This window comes from Pongo pygmaeus, chromosome 17 (genome assembly GCF_028885625.2).
Source record: "Pongo pygmaeus isolate AG05252 chromosome 17, NHGRI_mPonPyg2-v2.0_pri, whole genome shotgun sequence".
In the NCBI taxonomy this organism is placed as follows: Eukaryota; Metazoa; Chordata; class Mammalia; order Primates; family Hominidae; genus Pongo; species Pongo pygmaeus.
This window is the reverse complement of record NC_072390.2, coordinates 47,905,255-47,921,728: the sequence shown is the minus strand read 5'-3', so window position 1 is coordinate 47,921,728 and position 16,474 is coordinate 47,905,255. Positions and strand designations below refer to the sequence as shown.

At 34.9% G+C, this 16,474-nt stretch overlaps 1 protein-coding gene across 4 annotated transcripts in view; it reads left to right on the top strand.

Moving 5' to 3' along the window:
- CCDC178 (coiled-coil domain containing 178) overlaps positions 1 to 16,474 on the top strand; it is a 515,145-nt gene that overhangs the window by 20,050 nt on the left and 478,621 nt on the right. For all 4 annotated transcript variants that reach the window (XM_054461207.2, XM_054461206.2, XM_054461208.2 and 1 more), the window contains exon 3: positions 11,046 to 11,125. In XM_054461207.2, coding sequence (XP_054317182.2) covers positions 11,068 to 11,125 — 58 coding nt within the window. In that variant the 5' untranslated portion in view covers positions 11,046 to 11,067. The remainder of the gene's footprint in view (positions 1 to 11,045; positions 11,126 to 16,474) is intronic.

Here is a 16,474-nt window from a genome sequence, read left to right as displayed (position 1 = left end):
AAGGATGTATATGTGTCATATACTCTTGAAATGTAGAAACAAGTAAATAGTCTAATAAAAACTGGATAACAGAACCAATGCTAGAAAACTTTAATAGACAGGGGGAAAAGTGAAGTTCCAGGCAAATCTGTAGGATTATAAACAGATTGCAGGTATTTCATTCATTCATGTGTTTTTTCATCATACTTCCTTTCATTTTCAATCAGACATTTTCAACCAGATGTGCCAGGCATTGCATAGATTTGTGCTGTCCAGTATGGTTGCCAATAGCCACATGTAGCTATTTAAATTAATTAAAATAAAATACAATTAAAAGTCAATTATTTGGTTGCTTTAGCCAAGTTATATTGATATTCAAGGGATCAGAAGGGATCTCAGGTGATACTGTGGCTAGTGCCTTCCATTTTGAACAGTACAGATTTAGGAAATTTTCATCATGAAAGTTCTGTTGGATGGTGCTGCTGAAGATGCTAAGATTAGAGAAGTGAATAACACAGATTGTATTTTCTAATGGAAAAAAGAAAGTAAAGGAAAAGATCATAAAAGTGTAATATAATGTTAATGTGTCATTAGAAGAAAATTGAATAATTGGCCAGAGAGGAAAGGAAAATGGGTAAAGACAGTCAGACTGTAAACACTGATGAAATGGTTTCCTTAGATCATAACAATGGGAAAAAAAAGCATTTCTATTTATTGTAATGGGGTAGAAAAGAAAAGAATGTGTGGCTTCATGCATGCCAAGAGAAACAATTATTCTAAGAAAAGAGCAGAAAAGAGATTTCTAGTAAGATAATAATTTAAAAATGGTAATTGAAGTAATAATTCAAGAGGATGTATGAGCTCCCTAGCACAAATAGAAGAATAAGAAACCGGTAGAGGAAGACCCCTGCATTGCCAAAGCAGAAGCATGTGAGGAAGGGCACAGATGACTTTGCTTTGTGGGTTTTGGGATAGTGAATTCAAATCTAAGTCTGATTCCTTCTTTTTCATCTCTGAAGTAGGAGGTGATTATTTTCAAAAGAGAGAAGTTGGAAATAGAGAGTTTAAGATGACACAAGTTTTGAAACAATTGATGTGTAAACTTTTTAGACAAAATAGTACCTTTCGTTTTCTACCAGTCCATTTTTATGACTCTATTCATTCTCATATCCCTGTTTCTAGAACACCCAAATTATCTATTCACTGTTTTCTGACTGAGCGCAACCCATTCCAGCATTGATAACCTAACCCAGCTCAGCCATTACATCTGTAATTCTCTCATCTGCTCTTCCAGTGACCTTATGTTCTGCCAAATGATACAGCTCTTGTCCTGTCTTTTCGTGAATCTTTCTCTGGTCGTGGTGTACTCGTAAATGTTTAACAACTAGTTCTCAAGACAAAAACAAACAAATCTCGAGTTGTAGCATTTGCTGATTTCTATGTTATAAATCTATTCACCATGGTTCATTTTGAGCTACCAACATAACCACAACTGGCTTGCAAAATTCATAAAATTTTAACAATCAACTTCCTGGCAAGAACTGCGAAAGATCCAAGATTTTACCTTGGCAAGTTAACAAGCCAGGCTACTGCCACATTGATGAAAACAGCCTGAGGGTTGCAGGAAGGAAAGCTGGGGCCAGCATGATGGAATGCTTTGCAGCAATATCAGCAGAAATGCAGTAGATCTTTTTGTTGTTGTTGTTGTTAGTTTGTACTTTTGCACTAGAACTGGTTCTAGAATTAATAATTACCTATCATTACTTTATCTGGGCCACTCTAAGCACATTCTGCTATAGGACCTTTGCGTATTTGTCAGCAATGCCTGGAAACTCTTCCCTAAAATCCTTTGGCACATTCCTTCAGTTAATTATAGGTAGGTGTCACTTCATCAAAGAGAATTTCTTAGAAGAACCTGTCTAAACTAGACTCCCTCCCACCTCCACACCATCTCCTCTAATTGCTTCTCTGGTTGTATTCCACATGTTACGATATGTTTATATTCATAATCATTGTCCAAAATATTTTCTAAGTTCCATTGTGATATATTCTTTTATACAGGTTATTTATAGTGTATTTTTTAATTTCTGCAAGCATGAGGATTTTCTAGCTATCTTTTTGCTTTTCCTTTATGCCTTTATTTTAAGCTTTTTATAATTATTTTTACTTTTTTAACTATTATTTTAATTTCAGTGTTACATGTGCAGGTTTGTCATATAAATTGTGTGTTACGGGGGTTTGGTGTTCAGATTATTTCATCAAGGTAATAAGCATATTAGTAGTACTCGATAGGTATTAAAAGTAATGGCAGGCTGGGCACAGTGGCTCATGCCTGTAATCCCAGCACCTTGGGAGGCCAAGGCAGATGGATCACCTGAGGTCAGGAGTTCAAGACTAGTTCAGCCAACCTGGTAAAATCCCATCTCTACTAAAAATACAGAAAATTAGCCATGTGTGGGGGTGCATGGCTGTCATCCGAGTTACTCAGGAAGCTGAGGCATGAGAATCGCTTGAACCTAGGAGGCAGAGGTTGTAGTGAGCCAAGATCATGCCACTGCACTCCAGCCTTAGAGACAGTGAGACTTGGTGTAAAAATAATAATAATGGCAAATCCACAATTATTTTTACACCAACCTAATAATTTTTTGATCCTCACCTTCTTCCCTCACTCCACCCTCAAGTAGGCTTCAGTGTCTATTGCTCCCTTCTTTGTGTCCATGTGTACTCAATGTAAGTGATAACATGTGATGTTTGCTTTTCTGTTCCTGTGTTATTTCACTTAAGATTTAACAGTCTGCAGCTCCATCCATGTGGCTGCAAAAGACATGATCTCATTCTTTTTATGGCTCTGTACTATTCCATGGTGTAAACATTCCATGTTTTCTTTATCCAGTCTACTATTGATGGGCATTCAGGATGATTCCATGTTTTTGCTATTGTGAATAGTGTGGCAATGAACATACGTGTACATGTATCTTTATGGTGGAATACTTTATATTTTTTTGGGTATATATGCAATCATGAGATTGGTGGGTTGTGAGAGGTGGAGGTTGCAGTGAGCTGAGATTGCACTACTGCACTCCAGCCTGGGCCTGGGTGACACAGTGAGACTCCATCTCAAAAAAAAAAAAAGAAAAGGAAAGAAAGATTGCTGGGTTGAATGGTAATTCTGTTTTGAGTTCTTTGAAAAATCATCAAACTGCTTTCCACAGTGGCTGAACTAATGCATAAGCATTTCCTTTTCTTCACAACCTCACCAGCATCTGTTATTTTTTGACTTTTTAATAGCCATTCTGACTGGTGTAAGATGATATTGCATTGTGGTTTTGATTAGCATTTCTCTAATGATGAATGACATTGAGCATTTTTTGATATGCCTGTTGGCCACGTGTATTTCTTTTTTTTGAAAAGTCTACATGTCGTTTGCCCACTTTTTAATGGGTTTCTTTGGTTTGTACTTGTTAGTTTGCTCAAGTTCCTTATAGATTCTGGAAATTAGACCTTTGTCAGATGCACGGTTAGAAAATATTTTCTCCCATTCTGTGGGTTGTCTGTTTACTCTGTTGATAGTTTATTTTGCTGTGCAGAATCTCTTTAGTTCAATTAGCTCCCATTTGTCAATTTTTGTTGCAATTGCTTTTGGCATCTTCATGAAATCTTTGCCAGGGCCTATGTCCAGAATGGTATTTCCTAGGTTATCTTCCAGGGTTTTTATAGCTTTCAGTTTTATATTTAAGTCTTAATTCATCTTTAGTTGATTTTTGAATATAGTGGTATAGGGATGGGGTCCAGTTTCAGTCTTTTGCATATGGCTAGCCAGTTATCCCAGTACTATTTATTGAAGAGTGAGTCCTTTCTCCGTTGCTTGTTTTTGTCGACTTTATCAAAGACCAGATGGTTGAAAGTGTGCTGCTTTATTTCTGGGCTCTTTATTCTGTTTCATTGGTTTATGTCTCTGTTTTTGTACCAGTACCATGCTGTTTTGGTTACTGTAGCCTTGTAGTATAGTTTGAAGTGGGGATTTTTTTATTTTTTTGGTTTCATATGAATTTTTTAGAATAGTTGTTTTCTAATTCTGTGAAGAATGTCATTGGTAGTTTTGTAGGAATTGCAATGAATAGGAATTGTAGGAATAGCAATGAATCTGTAAATTGCTTTGGGAAATGTGGCCATTTTAACAATATTGATTCTTCAAATCCAAGACTATGGAATAATTTTCCATTTGTGTCATCTGTGATTTCTTTCAGCAGTGTTTTGTAATTCTCATTGTAGAGATCTTTCACCTCCTGGTTAGCTGTATTCCTAGGTAATGTTTTGTGTGTGGTTATTGTGAATGGGATTGTGTTCTTGACTTGGCATTCAGCTGGGGTGTTGTTGGTGTATAGACATGCTACTGATTTTTATCCATTGATTTTGTATCCTGAAACTTTGCTGAAATTCTTTATCAGATCTAGGAACCTTTTGGGCAGAGACTATCGGGTTTTTTTTAGATATAGAAACGTATTGTCTGCAAACAAGGATACTTTAACCCTCTCTCTATTTGGATGCCTTTTATTTATTCCTTCTACCTGATTGCTGTGGCCAGGACTGCCAGTACTATGTTGAATAGAAGTGGTGACAGTGGGCATCCTTGTCTTGTTCTGGTTCTCAAGGGAAGTGATTCCAGCTTTTGTCTGTTCAGTATGATGATGGCTGTGGGTTTGTCTTATTAGATGGCTCTTATTATTTTGAGATATGTTCCTTTGATGCCAGGTTTGTTGAAGGTTTTTAACATGAATGGATGTTAAATCTTATCAAAAGCCTTTTCTGCATCTATTGAGAGGATCATGTAGTTTTTAGTTCTGTTTGTGTAATACATGACATTATTAATTTGTGTATGTTGAACCAGCCTTGCATCCCACTTAAAAAGCTGACTTGATTGTGGTGGATTAGCTTTTTGATGTGCTATTGAATTTGGTTTGCTAGTATTTTGTTGAGAATTTTTGCATCTATGTTCATCAAAGAGAGTGGCCTGAAATTTTCCTTTTTCATTGTGTCTCTGCCAGATTTTGGTAGCAGAATAATGCTGGCCTAATTGAATGAGTCTAGGGAGGAATTCCTCCTCCTCAATTTTTGGAATAATTTCAGTAGGAATGGTACCAGCTCTTCTTTGTATGTCTGGTAGAATTTGGCAATGACTCTCTGGTCCTGGGCTTTTTCTGGTTGGTAGGCTTTTTATTACTGATTAAATTTTGGAAGTCGTTATGGGTCTATTCAGAGTTTCAATCTCTTCCTGGTTCAGTCTTGAGAAGCTTTTTATTTTGAAGTAATTATAGTTTTATAGGAAATTGCTTAGAAATACACAGGAAAGTCCTGTGCTCCCTTCAACTATCAGATCCCAATGTTATACTAACATCATATATAACTATAGTACAACAATAATAACAATAATACCATAAAATTTATATTGATACAGGCCATGGAACTTATTCAGATTTCAGCAGTAATACTTGCAGTTATTTTTGTGTGTGTGTGTGTGTGTGTGTGTGTGTGTGTGTGTGTACAGCTCTGTGAACTTTTATTATATGTGTAGCTTTGTATACCATCACCAACATCATGAGACTTACCCCACCACAGCATTCCTTGATATTACTCCTCCCCTCTCTCTAGGCCTAGGCATCTGCTAATCTGTTCCCCCACTCTGTAATTATGTTATGTCATGAATATAAATGGAATCATGCAATATGTATCCTTTTGAGATTGCAGGTTTTTTCACTCAGCGTAATTAGTGTGGAGTTCATCAAAATTGTTGCATGTATCAATAGTCTTCCTTTTTTTCTGGATTGTATTCCATTGTATGGATATACCACAATTTCTTTAGCCATTCACCCACTGAGAGACATCTAGGTAGTGTGCAGGTTTTGGCTATTGTGGACAAAGCTGCTAAGAATATTCATGTACAATCTGAATGAAAATGTTATCTGGGATATATGTTTAAGAGTGCAATTGCTGAGTCTTATTGTTAAGTTAATCTTTAGATTTAAAAGGAACTGCCAAAGTATTTTCCAGAGTGGTTACATCATTTTGCATTCTAACCAGCAATAATGCATAAGTGACCCAGTTTCTCCACATACTTGCCAGCATTTCATGTTGCAACTATTTTTTTTTAATTTTAGTCATTTTCATAGATAGATATCTCATTATGGTTTTAATTTGCACTTTGCACTTTTACTGCTGGGCAAGGGTGGGAGTTCCAGCGCTTTCTGGCTGGAAGGGGTAGGAGGAATGCCTTGTTACTTCTCCCTGTGTGGTTTTCACTGACACCTTGAGAGTGGTGTAGCCTTTTTACTGCTGGGTTGTGGTGCAAGTAATGTCTCACACTACCCAGTGGGGAAGAATAAAGGTACTACTTTACTTGTGGGTGTCGGTGGAAGTCCAGGCTCCCCACATAGTTTCCAAATGACCTTGAGGTGCTAGGAGAGTTGGAGAGTAGGGTGTGGTTCTTGAGTCCAATCAGTAAGGATGAAAGTCTTGAATCCCTACTGTTTACTCTGATACCACTACCCAGTAGGAAATTTGGGGTCCTTATTATAGCCTATCCAGGGTAGATATAGTCTAGGCTTCTGATTCAGTCTTTGTGGGGGCAGTTTTTTTCTTTTCTTTTTTTTTTTTCGAGACGGAGTCTGGCTCTGTCGCCCAGGCTGGAGTGCAGTGGCGCGATCTCGGCTCACTGCAAGCTCCGCCTCCCGAGTTCGCGCCATTCTCCTGCCTCAGCCTCCCGAGCAGCTGGGACTATAGGCGCCCGCCACCACGCCCGGCTAATTTTTTTGTATTTTTAGTAGAGACGGGGTTTCACCGTGTTAGTCAGGATGGTTTCGAATTCCTGGCCTCGTGATCTACCCACCTCGGCCTCCCAAAGTGCTGGGATTACAGGCGTGAGCCATCGCTCCCGGCCGGGGCAGGTTTTTTCTGATGTGTTTAGCTGGAGGAGAGATGTTATTGTCTAAATGTATTCTCTGTTACTAAGTCGCCCCTTTCCTGGTCTCTTGGCTAAAGAAAGCAGGCTTTTGTAGGAGCTTTATTTTGTCTATACCCATTGGCATTTCTGGGTTGCTGGTCTCTTCTACTTCACGTTTGGAATATACAAAGCATAGAGAAAATCTCAGAAATTTACTACCTCCTTGTTTCTCTGGTAACAAGTCTCCTAGCCAGTCTGCCTTCTTCTCTACACCTTTCAGTCTTCTTATGTTGGTTTTACATATAATGCACCCAGAGTTTTTTATTGTACTTACAGGAAGGAATAAGGAAAAGTGTATATCTATTCCATCTTCCCAAAAGTAGAGGTCAGGAGTATTGAACTTATGCTTGCTTGTTAATTTTCTTTTTTTTTTCTTTTTTTTTTTTAATTATACTTTAAGTTCTAGGGTACATGTGCACAACGTGCAGGTTTGTTACATATGTATACGTGTGCCATGTTGGTGTGCTGCACCCATTAACTCGTCATTTAACATTAGGTATATCTCCTAATGCTATCCCTCCTCCCCCCACCCCACTACAGGCCCTGGTGTGTGATGTTCCCCTTCCTGTGTCCAAATGTTCTCATTGTTCAATTCCCACCTATGAGTGAGAACATGGGGTGTTTGTTTTTTTTGTCCTTGTGATAGTTTGCTGAGAATGATGGTTTCCAGCTTCATCCATGTCCCTACAAAGGACATGAACTCATCCTTTTTTATGGCTGCATAGTATTCCATGGTGTATATGTGCCACATTTTCTTAATCCAGTCTATCATTGATGGACATTTGGGTTGGTTCCAAGTCTTTGCTATTGTGAATAGTGCCACAATAAACATACGTGTGCATGTGTCTTTATAGCAGAATGATTTATAATCCTTTGGGTATATACCCAGTAATGGGATTGCTGGGTCAAATGGTATTTCTAGTTCTAGATCCTTGAGGAATCACCACACTGTCTTCCACAATGGTTGAACTAGTTTACAGTCCCACCAACAGTGTAAAAGTGTTCCTATTTCTCCACGTCCTCTCCAGCATCTGTTGTTTCTTGACTTTTTAATGATTGCCATTCTAACTGGTGTGAGATGGTATCTCATTGTGGTTTTGATTTACATTTCTCTGATGGTCAGCGATGATGAGCATTTTTTCATGTGTCTTTTGGCTGCATAAATGTCTTCTTTTGAGAAGTGTCTGTTCGTATCCTTCACCCACTTGTTGATGGGGTTGTTTTTGCCTTGTAAATTTGTTTGAGTTCTTTGTAGATTCTGGATATTAGCCCTTTGTCAGATGAGTAGATTGCAAAAATTTTCTCCCATTCTGTAGGTTGCCTGTTCACTCTGATGTTAGTTTCTTTTGCTGTTCAGAAGCTCTTTAGTTTAATTAGATCCCATTTGTCAATTTTAGCTTTTGTTGCCATTGCTTTTGGTGTTTTAGACATGAAGTCCTTGCCCATGCCTATGTCCTGAATGGTATTGCCTAAGTTTTCTTCTAGGGTTTTTATGGTTTTTGATCTAACATTTAAGTATTTGATCCACCTTGAATTAATTTTTGTATAAGGTGTAAGGAAGGGATCCAGTTTCAGCTTTCTACATATGGCTAGCCAGTTTTCCCAGCACCATTTATTAAATAGCGAGTCCTTTCCCCATTTCTTGTTTTTGTCAGGTTTGTCAAAGATTAGATGGTTGTAGATGTGTGGTGTTATTTCTGAGGGCTCTGTTCTGTTCTTATGTAACTGCATGCTTCATTCAAGGTAGTTTTTTTTTCTAAATTTGCTTTACTGATTCCTTATTCAGCCTAGTCACAGCTACATTAAAATTAAACCAGGGAGTTTGGAATTGCAGTTATGGCAGTTTTCAGTTCACAGATTTCTAACTGGCTGCTTTTCAAATCTACAATATTAATTTTTATTATTTTTGGTTTTGACATTTTAAAATTTGATGTTATAAACATGATTGATTTATAAAGATGTTAAGCAAAGTTGTCTAGTGATATATTATCTGGTAATTTTGCTATTTAGAGTATCTTTGGATTAGTTTGTGTTGTGTTTTGTTTGTGTTGATTTTGGTTATGTAGTCATTTTGTATGTTGAGTGACCTGTGAGTCAACACACAAAATGGACAAGAATGGCCTTACTGAGATTTGGAATTACCCAGGTAATTTGAGGCTGGGCTTCAGTCTATGGGAAGTCTTCTCATAGACTTTATTTCTGTTTCATTCTGTTTCTTGAAATACAGATTTTTGGGGTCTCAGTCCTGGGAATGGGTTAATTTCTCAGGGCACATACACTTGGCAGAGTCTGGATTCCATCTTCTGTTTCCAAAGTTTTGTGTGGCCCTCACAAGTACTGCCCAACCTCTCAGTTGCCTATCCTGGGTCAGATGTTGTCCCCAGGGAAAGAGTGGCCTAAAATATTAGTCTCACTTCTCTGGATTTTTGACTTCTATTAGATCTGGAACTAGGTATTCCTTATTACCTTGTTAATTCTTAGATACTTTTTTGAAGATTCAAAAATTATATTTCAATCAGATTTTTTTAATAGTAGTAGAAGCATTTTTTTTTCCAATTTACCCAGTTCTATCTTACTGGAGGAATTCATTTTCTTATTAATATTATTTAATTTTTCTGGTAATTTTGTGTAGTAGAGGAAATAAAATTATATGTTTCAACTATAATCTTCATTGAATTAAAAAATGTTAATGTCCATAAAACACTGTTATGTTCTTTCAACATTTGGTTATGCTCTTTTCTACAGCTTACTTTTCTTTAAAAGTTGGTCTTTATGAGGTAGAGTGGTTTATTTGGATGAGCACTAGGCTTGGATTTAGGATTTTCTTTCATAGCACTTTTGTGTAAGAAGTCTTTTTTCATTGCATTAATTTACTAATTTCAGTCAAGATTTTCTGACTTGTAAAACAACCAAACAAAAAATAAATTAGATGATTTCCAGTCTCTAAACTCTATAATGATTTCGATCTGCAAATTAAATGAGACAATTGTTATTTCTGTGTTTATAGAATTATTTTCTTTCTGTTCAGCACTTTGAGTTTCTAATTAATACCAATTTGCAGGAATTATAGGGAACAGAGAAACTTGTTAAATACAGCACAGGGAGGTTGTCAGCGATGTGGAAAACTCTATAGGACAAAACATTTGGTGTTTACTTAGGTAAAGTACACGGAGGGAAAAAAAGTACAGAGAGAACGCATAGACTGAAAGATAATTAAGAGACATTTCACTTAAATGCTATGTATGTATCTTTTTTGTATTATTACTTTAAACAATTCTTAAAAACAGAAAATATGAGACAAATGTGAACACAAAATATGTTTAGTGATATTAAGACACCATTGTGTTAATTACATTATTATGGCTATGTTTAAAAATTCTTTGAAATATTTACAGATACAATAATATGATACTTGTGATTTTCTTAACCATTATCAGAAGTAGGTGAGACAGGGCAGTTGGTGAGTGTATAGAATTCAGAATTGGCCACAAATTGATAATTGTTGAAATTGGTTGATGGACATATAGAAATCCATTGCACTTTTTGGTCTACTCTTAAAATATTTTAAAAAGGAACTGAAGGAAGGTAAAGAAGAGATGGTAGTAAAGTTAAAATTTTATTATATGAAATGAAAACATCATAGGTTCTAGAATCCCCCCAGGGCTTTGAACCCATAGCTACAATTGCCAATGCTAAATTATCTCGTAGTCAGCCTAAGTATTGGTTTAAGTCACCAGCAAAGTAGAAGATCAAAGATCCCTCTTTAATGAAGATTTTTATATTTGATTTTAATGAAGATTTTATATTTGATATTTCTGAATGAGATCATAATAGTCCTGATAAGAAAAAGAGTACATTGTTGGACTTCTTTACATTTTACATATAATTTAGTACTGATATATAGTATATATAATATGAGATATATAATATATATAAGAATATATATCTCATATCTTTTATAGTAGAAATTTTTCCTGACACTATCAGTTCTTGAATTGACAATTTTTAGTAAAATTAAATATAAACTGATTTAGATTCATGATATTTAAATATTTTTCTTTCTAATTAGGTTTTAAAATATTCTTATAACTATGACTGAAAACAAGACAGTTTCCTCTTCTTCCACTAGAGGTGATCAAACCAATATAGGTAAGTTTATCATAAATTGATTTTCTTTGAAAATAGTTCATAGATAAATGGAATTCGAATCACTTACAGAGGAGGGCAACTGCAAAGATAGTAATCTTTTCCAGGATAATGGTCACAAAACTAAAACTTACTGGGACCAGTAAAGTGAGCTAAGAGAAAAGAGTGAGTCAGTGTAACAAAAACACATTATCTGAATTATAATCAGTCTATTTTATTTCAGTTTATATTATTATGGATGAACTGTGTTATAGGTAATAAAATAGGTAAGCAGTGCAACAATGGTGTACTGGAATCAGCTCTTGTATATATCTCTTCTCGATTCCACTCCACTGGTAACTTCAAATTGGCCATGGTGTTAGTATTTATTACCAACTAACAGCTGGATATTAAACTTTTACCAGCACATCACTGAAGCTAAACATGGAAAATTAAAAATGAAAATACTAATATAATTCTATTTTTAAAATTATATGATTTTATTGCATTACTTTGCTCTATTTTTTTGCATCTTGAGCTCTGACATCTTTTATTCTGTATCACGTTAGCAATGTCATATCTTTGCATGATATAAAACAGAGGTCAGCAAATTATAGCCCATTGCCCAAATCTGACCAGTAGCCTTTTATTTACAGACCCCAAATTAAGAATGGTTTTTGTATGTGTAAGGAGTTGTGAAAAGAAAAGAAAAAAGAAGACAATAAGGAATATGCAACAGAGACTGCATTTGGCCCACAAAATCTAATATTTTTACTATCCGATGCTTTCCAGAAAACATTTGCCAACCCTGGTATAGAACTTAACCTTGAATACTTTGACAACAATAGGTAGTCTTTGTATCAGTTATCACTGCTGCACTGATGCTATGTAACAACCAACCATGAAAATGCAGGTGCATACAGCATCATAAACATTCATTTTATGCTCACTTGTGCATGAGTCAGCTGGGTGGTTCTGCTGATATCAGGTGGGCTCACTACAGCTCACTCATGCATCTGGAGTAAGCCACAGCTTAATTCAGTACCATTATTGATCTTGCTTATTTTGGCTGAGCTCATTTACAGGTCTAGGGTCTTGGCTGGGAAAATTAGGTTGATTCAGCTCTGCACTTGCTTGTCTCTCATATTCCAGCATACTATTAAGGGGCTTGATCTCTGGGTTTTGGCAGTTTCAAAAGGAGGGACGGAAGCACAGAAGACCTCTTCAGGCCAGTGCGCAGAACTGGTGCCCTATCATTTCTGTCACATTTTATTGATCAAAGCAAGTTACAGAACTAGCACAGATCTATGGGTAGGAGATTAGACTCCACCTCTTGATGGAAGATGCTGCAAAGTCACACTGCAAAGGAAAGTGAATATGGGGAGGAGAAAATTATTGGGGTTATTATTGCAATCAACTTACTACAATTTTCTTCAGGGTTATAATTGAAAGCAGTCATTTAGTAATTCCAAACTTGGATAAGGTCATGACAAAATGGATTTTATTTAAAATTATTAGCCTTGGGTTAGAATCTTATTTCATCACCACATATTTTCTAAATATTTGAAAAACATTGGTTTGTAGCTCTTTATTTCTTCTATCAACATTAATTGAAAAAATAATGTTATTTCATTTTCATTTATAGAGTTTGTTTTGTAAAGCTTAAGCAAAAACTTGTTTTTATTTCTGGAAATTGATCCCAATCTCAGATTAGTAACATGGAACAAGTTATTCATTTAAAATAATTTCCCCAAAAACACAATTTGGAATGAACAGAAAATCATACAGGTGTGTAACTCATATTTAAATAGTTGAAAGAACTGAAAGTTTTGGGGTCGATTATAATGTGAATTAAAGAGACTAATAGTTTGTTCCAAGACTTCAGAGAGCTGAGCTGGTGATTTTCCTTTGAATGACTTGACAAAGCCTATTTTAAATTGGAATAGAAAATGATCCAGTCTACACTCGTTTGCAAGCAAAAGCTAGAAAGTTAATCATATTAAGCATGACTTAAGCCACCCACCATCATTTGATGCAATAGATATACATAGCAGATAAAACTACATATCACATGATTTAATGGAATGTAAGTCTTCTGTGATATAGACATCTGTAAATGCATAAGAAATGAAAATATGTATGTTTGGCTAACACTTTGGAAAATAATATAGTTAATAGATTGTCTTTTAAAATGTGCTTGGTGAGCAAGTTTAGGACTTTTGTATTTAAGTGACATTAAAAGCCATATTTGGAATGCTAACATCAATGGGGATTATCAGTTAAAATTTACTTTTATTACTTTGGCTTCACACCATCATCAAACTTCCTATTCTGTATGTAAGACAACTAGCCATTATAAACAACATACAGCTAATCCAGAAAAGCATTGAAATGTCTGTGTTTAAGCCACAGGAATTTATCAGTCCTGTGTGTTTATTGCTATGTCTTCAAAGATTTTAATTATGTATTATATACTAACTTTTGAAAAAGTTTGTCATTAATTCTATCACAAGAACACAGTGGGAGGTCATATTTACTAACTTCTGTGAAACTACATTCAACATAATAACACTTTTAAAAATATCCAAAATCATATTTTGATATTATTTCATTCATGATGTAACTACTACAATCATATGGAAACTCTCACCATTCTAAAAATAATTAATGGGGCCAGGCGCAGTGGCTCATGCCTGTAATCCCAACACTTCAGGAGGGTGAGGTGGGTGGATCACTTGAGACCAGGAGTTGGAGACCAGCCTGGGAAACAGAGTGAAACCCTGTCTTTACAAAAAATATGAAAATTAGCCAGGCCTGATGCTATGTGCCTATAGTCCCAGCTACTGGGAAGCTGTGAGATAGGAGGATCCCTTGAACCAAGGAGGCAGATGTCGCATGCGGCACTGCACTCCAGCTTGGTTGACAGAGCAAGACCCTGCCTCAAAAAACAAACAATAAAAATAAAAATAATTAATTGGATGATTATTCTGTGTTCTCAGTTGACATAAATCATAAAACAAATTAATCTTTTTCAAATTGTTCTGTAAAGTTACAGCCATATATCTTAAACAAGCTGACCAATAGTATTTTCAGATGACTCACATTTACAAATGGTTAGCTCTGTTTGGGCTAATAATTTTTATTGCAATTAACAGGATCTTTTAACAAACTATAATTTTTTGGCTTTGCAGGCAGTATTTTCTCTAAATACAAAACTGCATTTCATGGCAGCATCACATTTATTTGTATCAAAATACTGATAGTGTGTTTATTTATTAAGGTTTTCCCCATGTGTCTTTTCCATAACATGTATTTTCTGTATAATAGGCAGAGAATGAATTTTTTTACAGAATAGCGTTTTGATATTTTAAAATAGAAAATACTTTGCGTGTGTAAAAATATCTGAAAAATACATGTAAACTTTAAAGAATATTGATAAAATTATATATTTGTGCACTTATAATTTGGCTTAAAGAATAGAACCTGGTGTTCACTCATCTCTTCCAAATCTCATTTAATTTTATATATTACATATAAATATTAATGTAATACATATACAGTTCTATGTATTTTATTTCATATAACAAGTTTAACTCTCCTATTAATTCACTAATGTTTGTTAAATCATTTGAAAATAGTAAGTTTTAATTTTTACTTTCTTCTCAATGTAATTTTTTCCCATTTTCTTCTCTAACACTAGGCTGATTTTTTGTGTGCGCACCCTGTTGAATGAAGGTGACTCAAATGTGCACACATCTTCCTGTTCATGATTTTTAAAGTGAGACTTTTAATGTTTTGCCATTAAATTTTTTTATGGTTTGTAAAGATCATTCTTTATAATTTTCTATAAATTGCGAACCTGTTGTGAATTTTATTAATACTTTTTCTACATCTACTAACATTTTTCTGGACTTTTTTTTCCTTTAATCTTTAAATTTAATGACTTGCATACATGGATTTACAATTTTTAAGTAAACTTCATTCCTGGGACAAACAACTTTTTAAATTTTACTGTATTTTAATATATTTGTAGGTTTTGTTTCATAATCATTTGTTTAGGATGTTTGCATCTTTCTTATTCAGTAACATTGGCCCCTAAGTTTTCTGAACATTTCTTGTCTTGTTTTGGTAATGAGGGTTTTATTACTTCTAGATTGAATTATAGAGTGCTTCTTTATTTTCTGTTCTCCAAAAAAGATAATATATTTTTATTATTTTTTTTCTGGAATATTTGGCTAAAATTACCTCTTAATTTGGAGGGATATAATTATTGTACAAAATATTTATTGGCCTTAGTACTACTCAAGCTTTCTGTTTATCTTGTATTCACTATTGATTAGCAAGTTATAATTTTAAAAAAAATCTATTTGGTTAAATATTAAATGTTTACAATACTGTTGTACAATACTGTTAATAATAGTCTTTATTTTTATATCTTTCTATATGCAGTTGTTTCTTCTTTACATTCATAATACTGTTTTTGTTTCTTCTGGTTCTCCTTTGTTTAGTCTTGACAATCTTGCCAGAGGTAATTCATTTATGTTAACCTTTTCAAATTGCTAATATCAAAACTTTTGGATTATGTGTAGGTTTTTGTTGTTATTTTGCTTTGTATTTTATGAATTTGGGATATTATTACCTTCCTTCTCTTCCTTCTACTTTCTTTGTGTTTGCTCTCCCACATATTTTAAATTTGATTGCTTAGATCACTAATTTTCAGGCTTTTTTATTTTTTAATATAGTTATCTCAAGCTGTAAGTTTCCCTTGAAATAATATAGAGATAATAAAAAGGATTGGAGAGTCAAATCAAATCAGACTCATATAAAGTGTGTATCTTTGCTAACGATTTTAAGGCTATAGGAAATTCTCAAGTACAGTTGAAGCAGGGAGATATCTGGGACCATCAGAACAGCTCTCCAGGTCCTGTCTCACCTGGTTGGATGTGCTCTGCTCCAGATTAAAGAATGATGTGTTTAAGCATGTATGTGCAGCCATGTGACTCATTCAGAAGACTGCCCTCTAGTCATGAAACAGCTTCATTTTTTATTAAGGCAGTTTAATAGTTAACATGATGTTTTTCAGGAAGCCATATCCCTTAAACACATAGATTCAGGTTTGTTTATGGTTATAATTCAAACAGCCAAAAACATCCTGCTAAAAGCTTTCTGTTGATAAGAACTCTCCAGTTAACAAACGTCAATTAGTATGTTTGCCAGAATTTCTGTTATTAGCATGTTTGCTAGGGGATTTGACCTGGTTACCTGTTTCCTTTCTTTGGGGACCTCTCCTTTACTCCCCATGGGAAAGTATGGATTATAGCCTTGCTATAACTTTTAGATTTAATTGGTTTTGATTTATTTTTGACTCATATA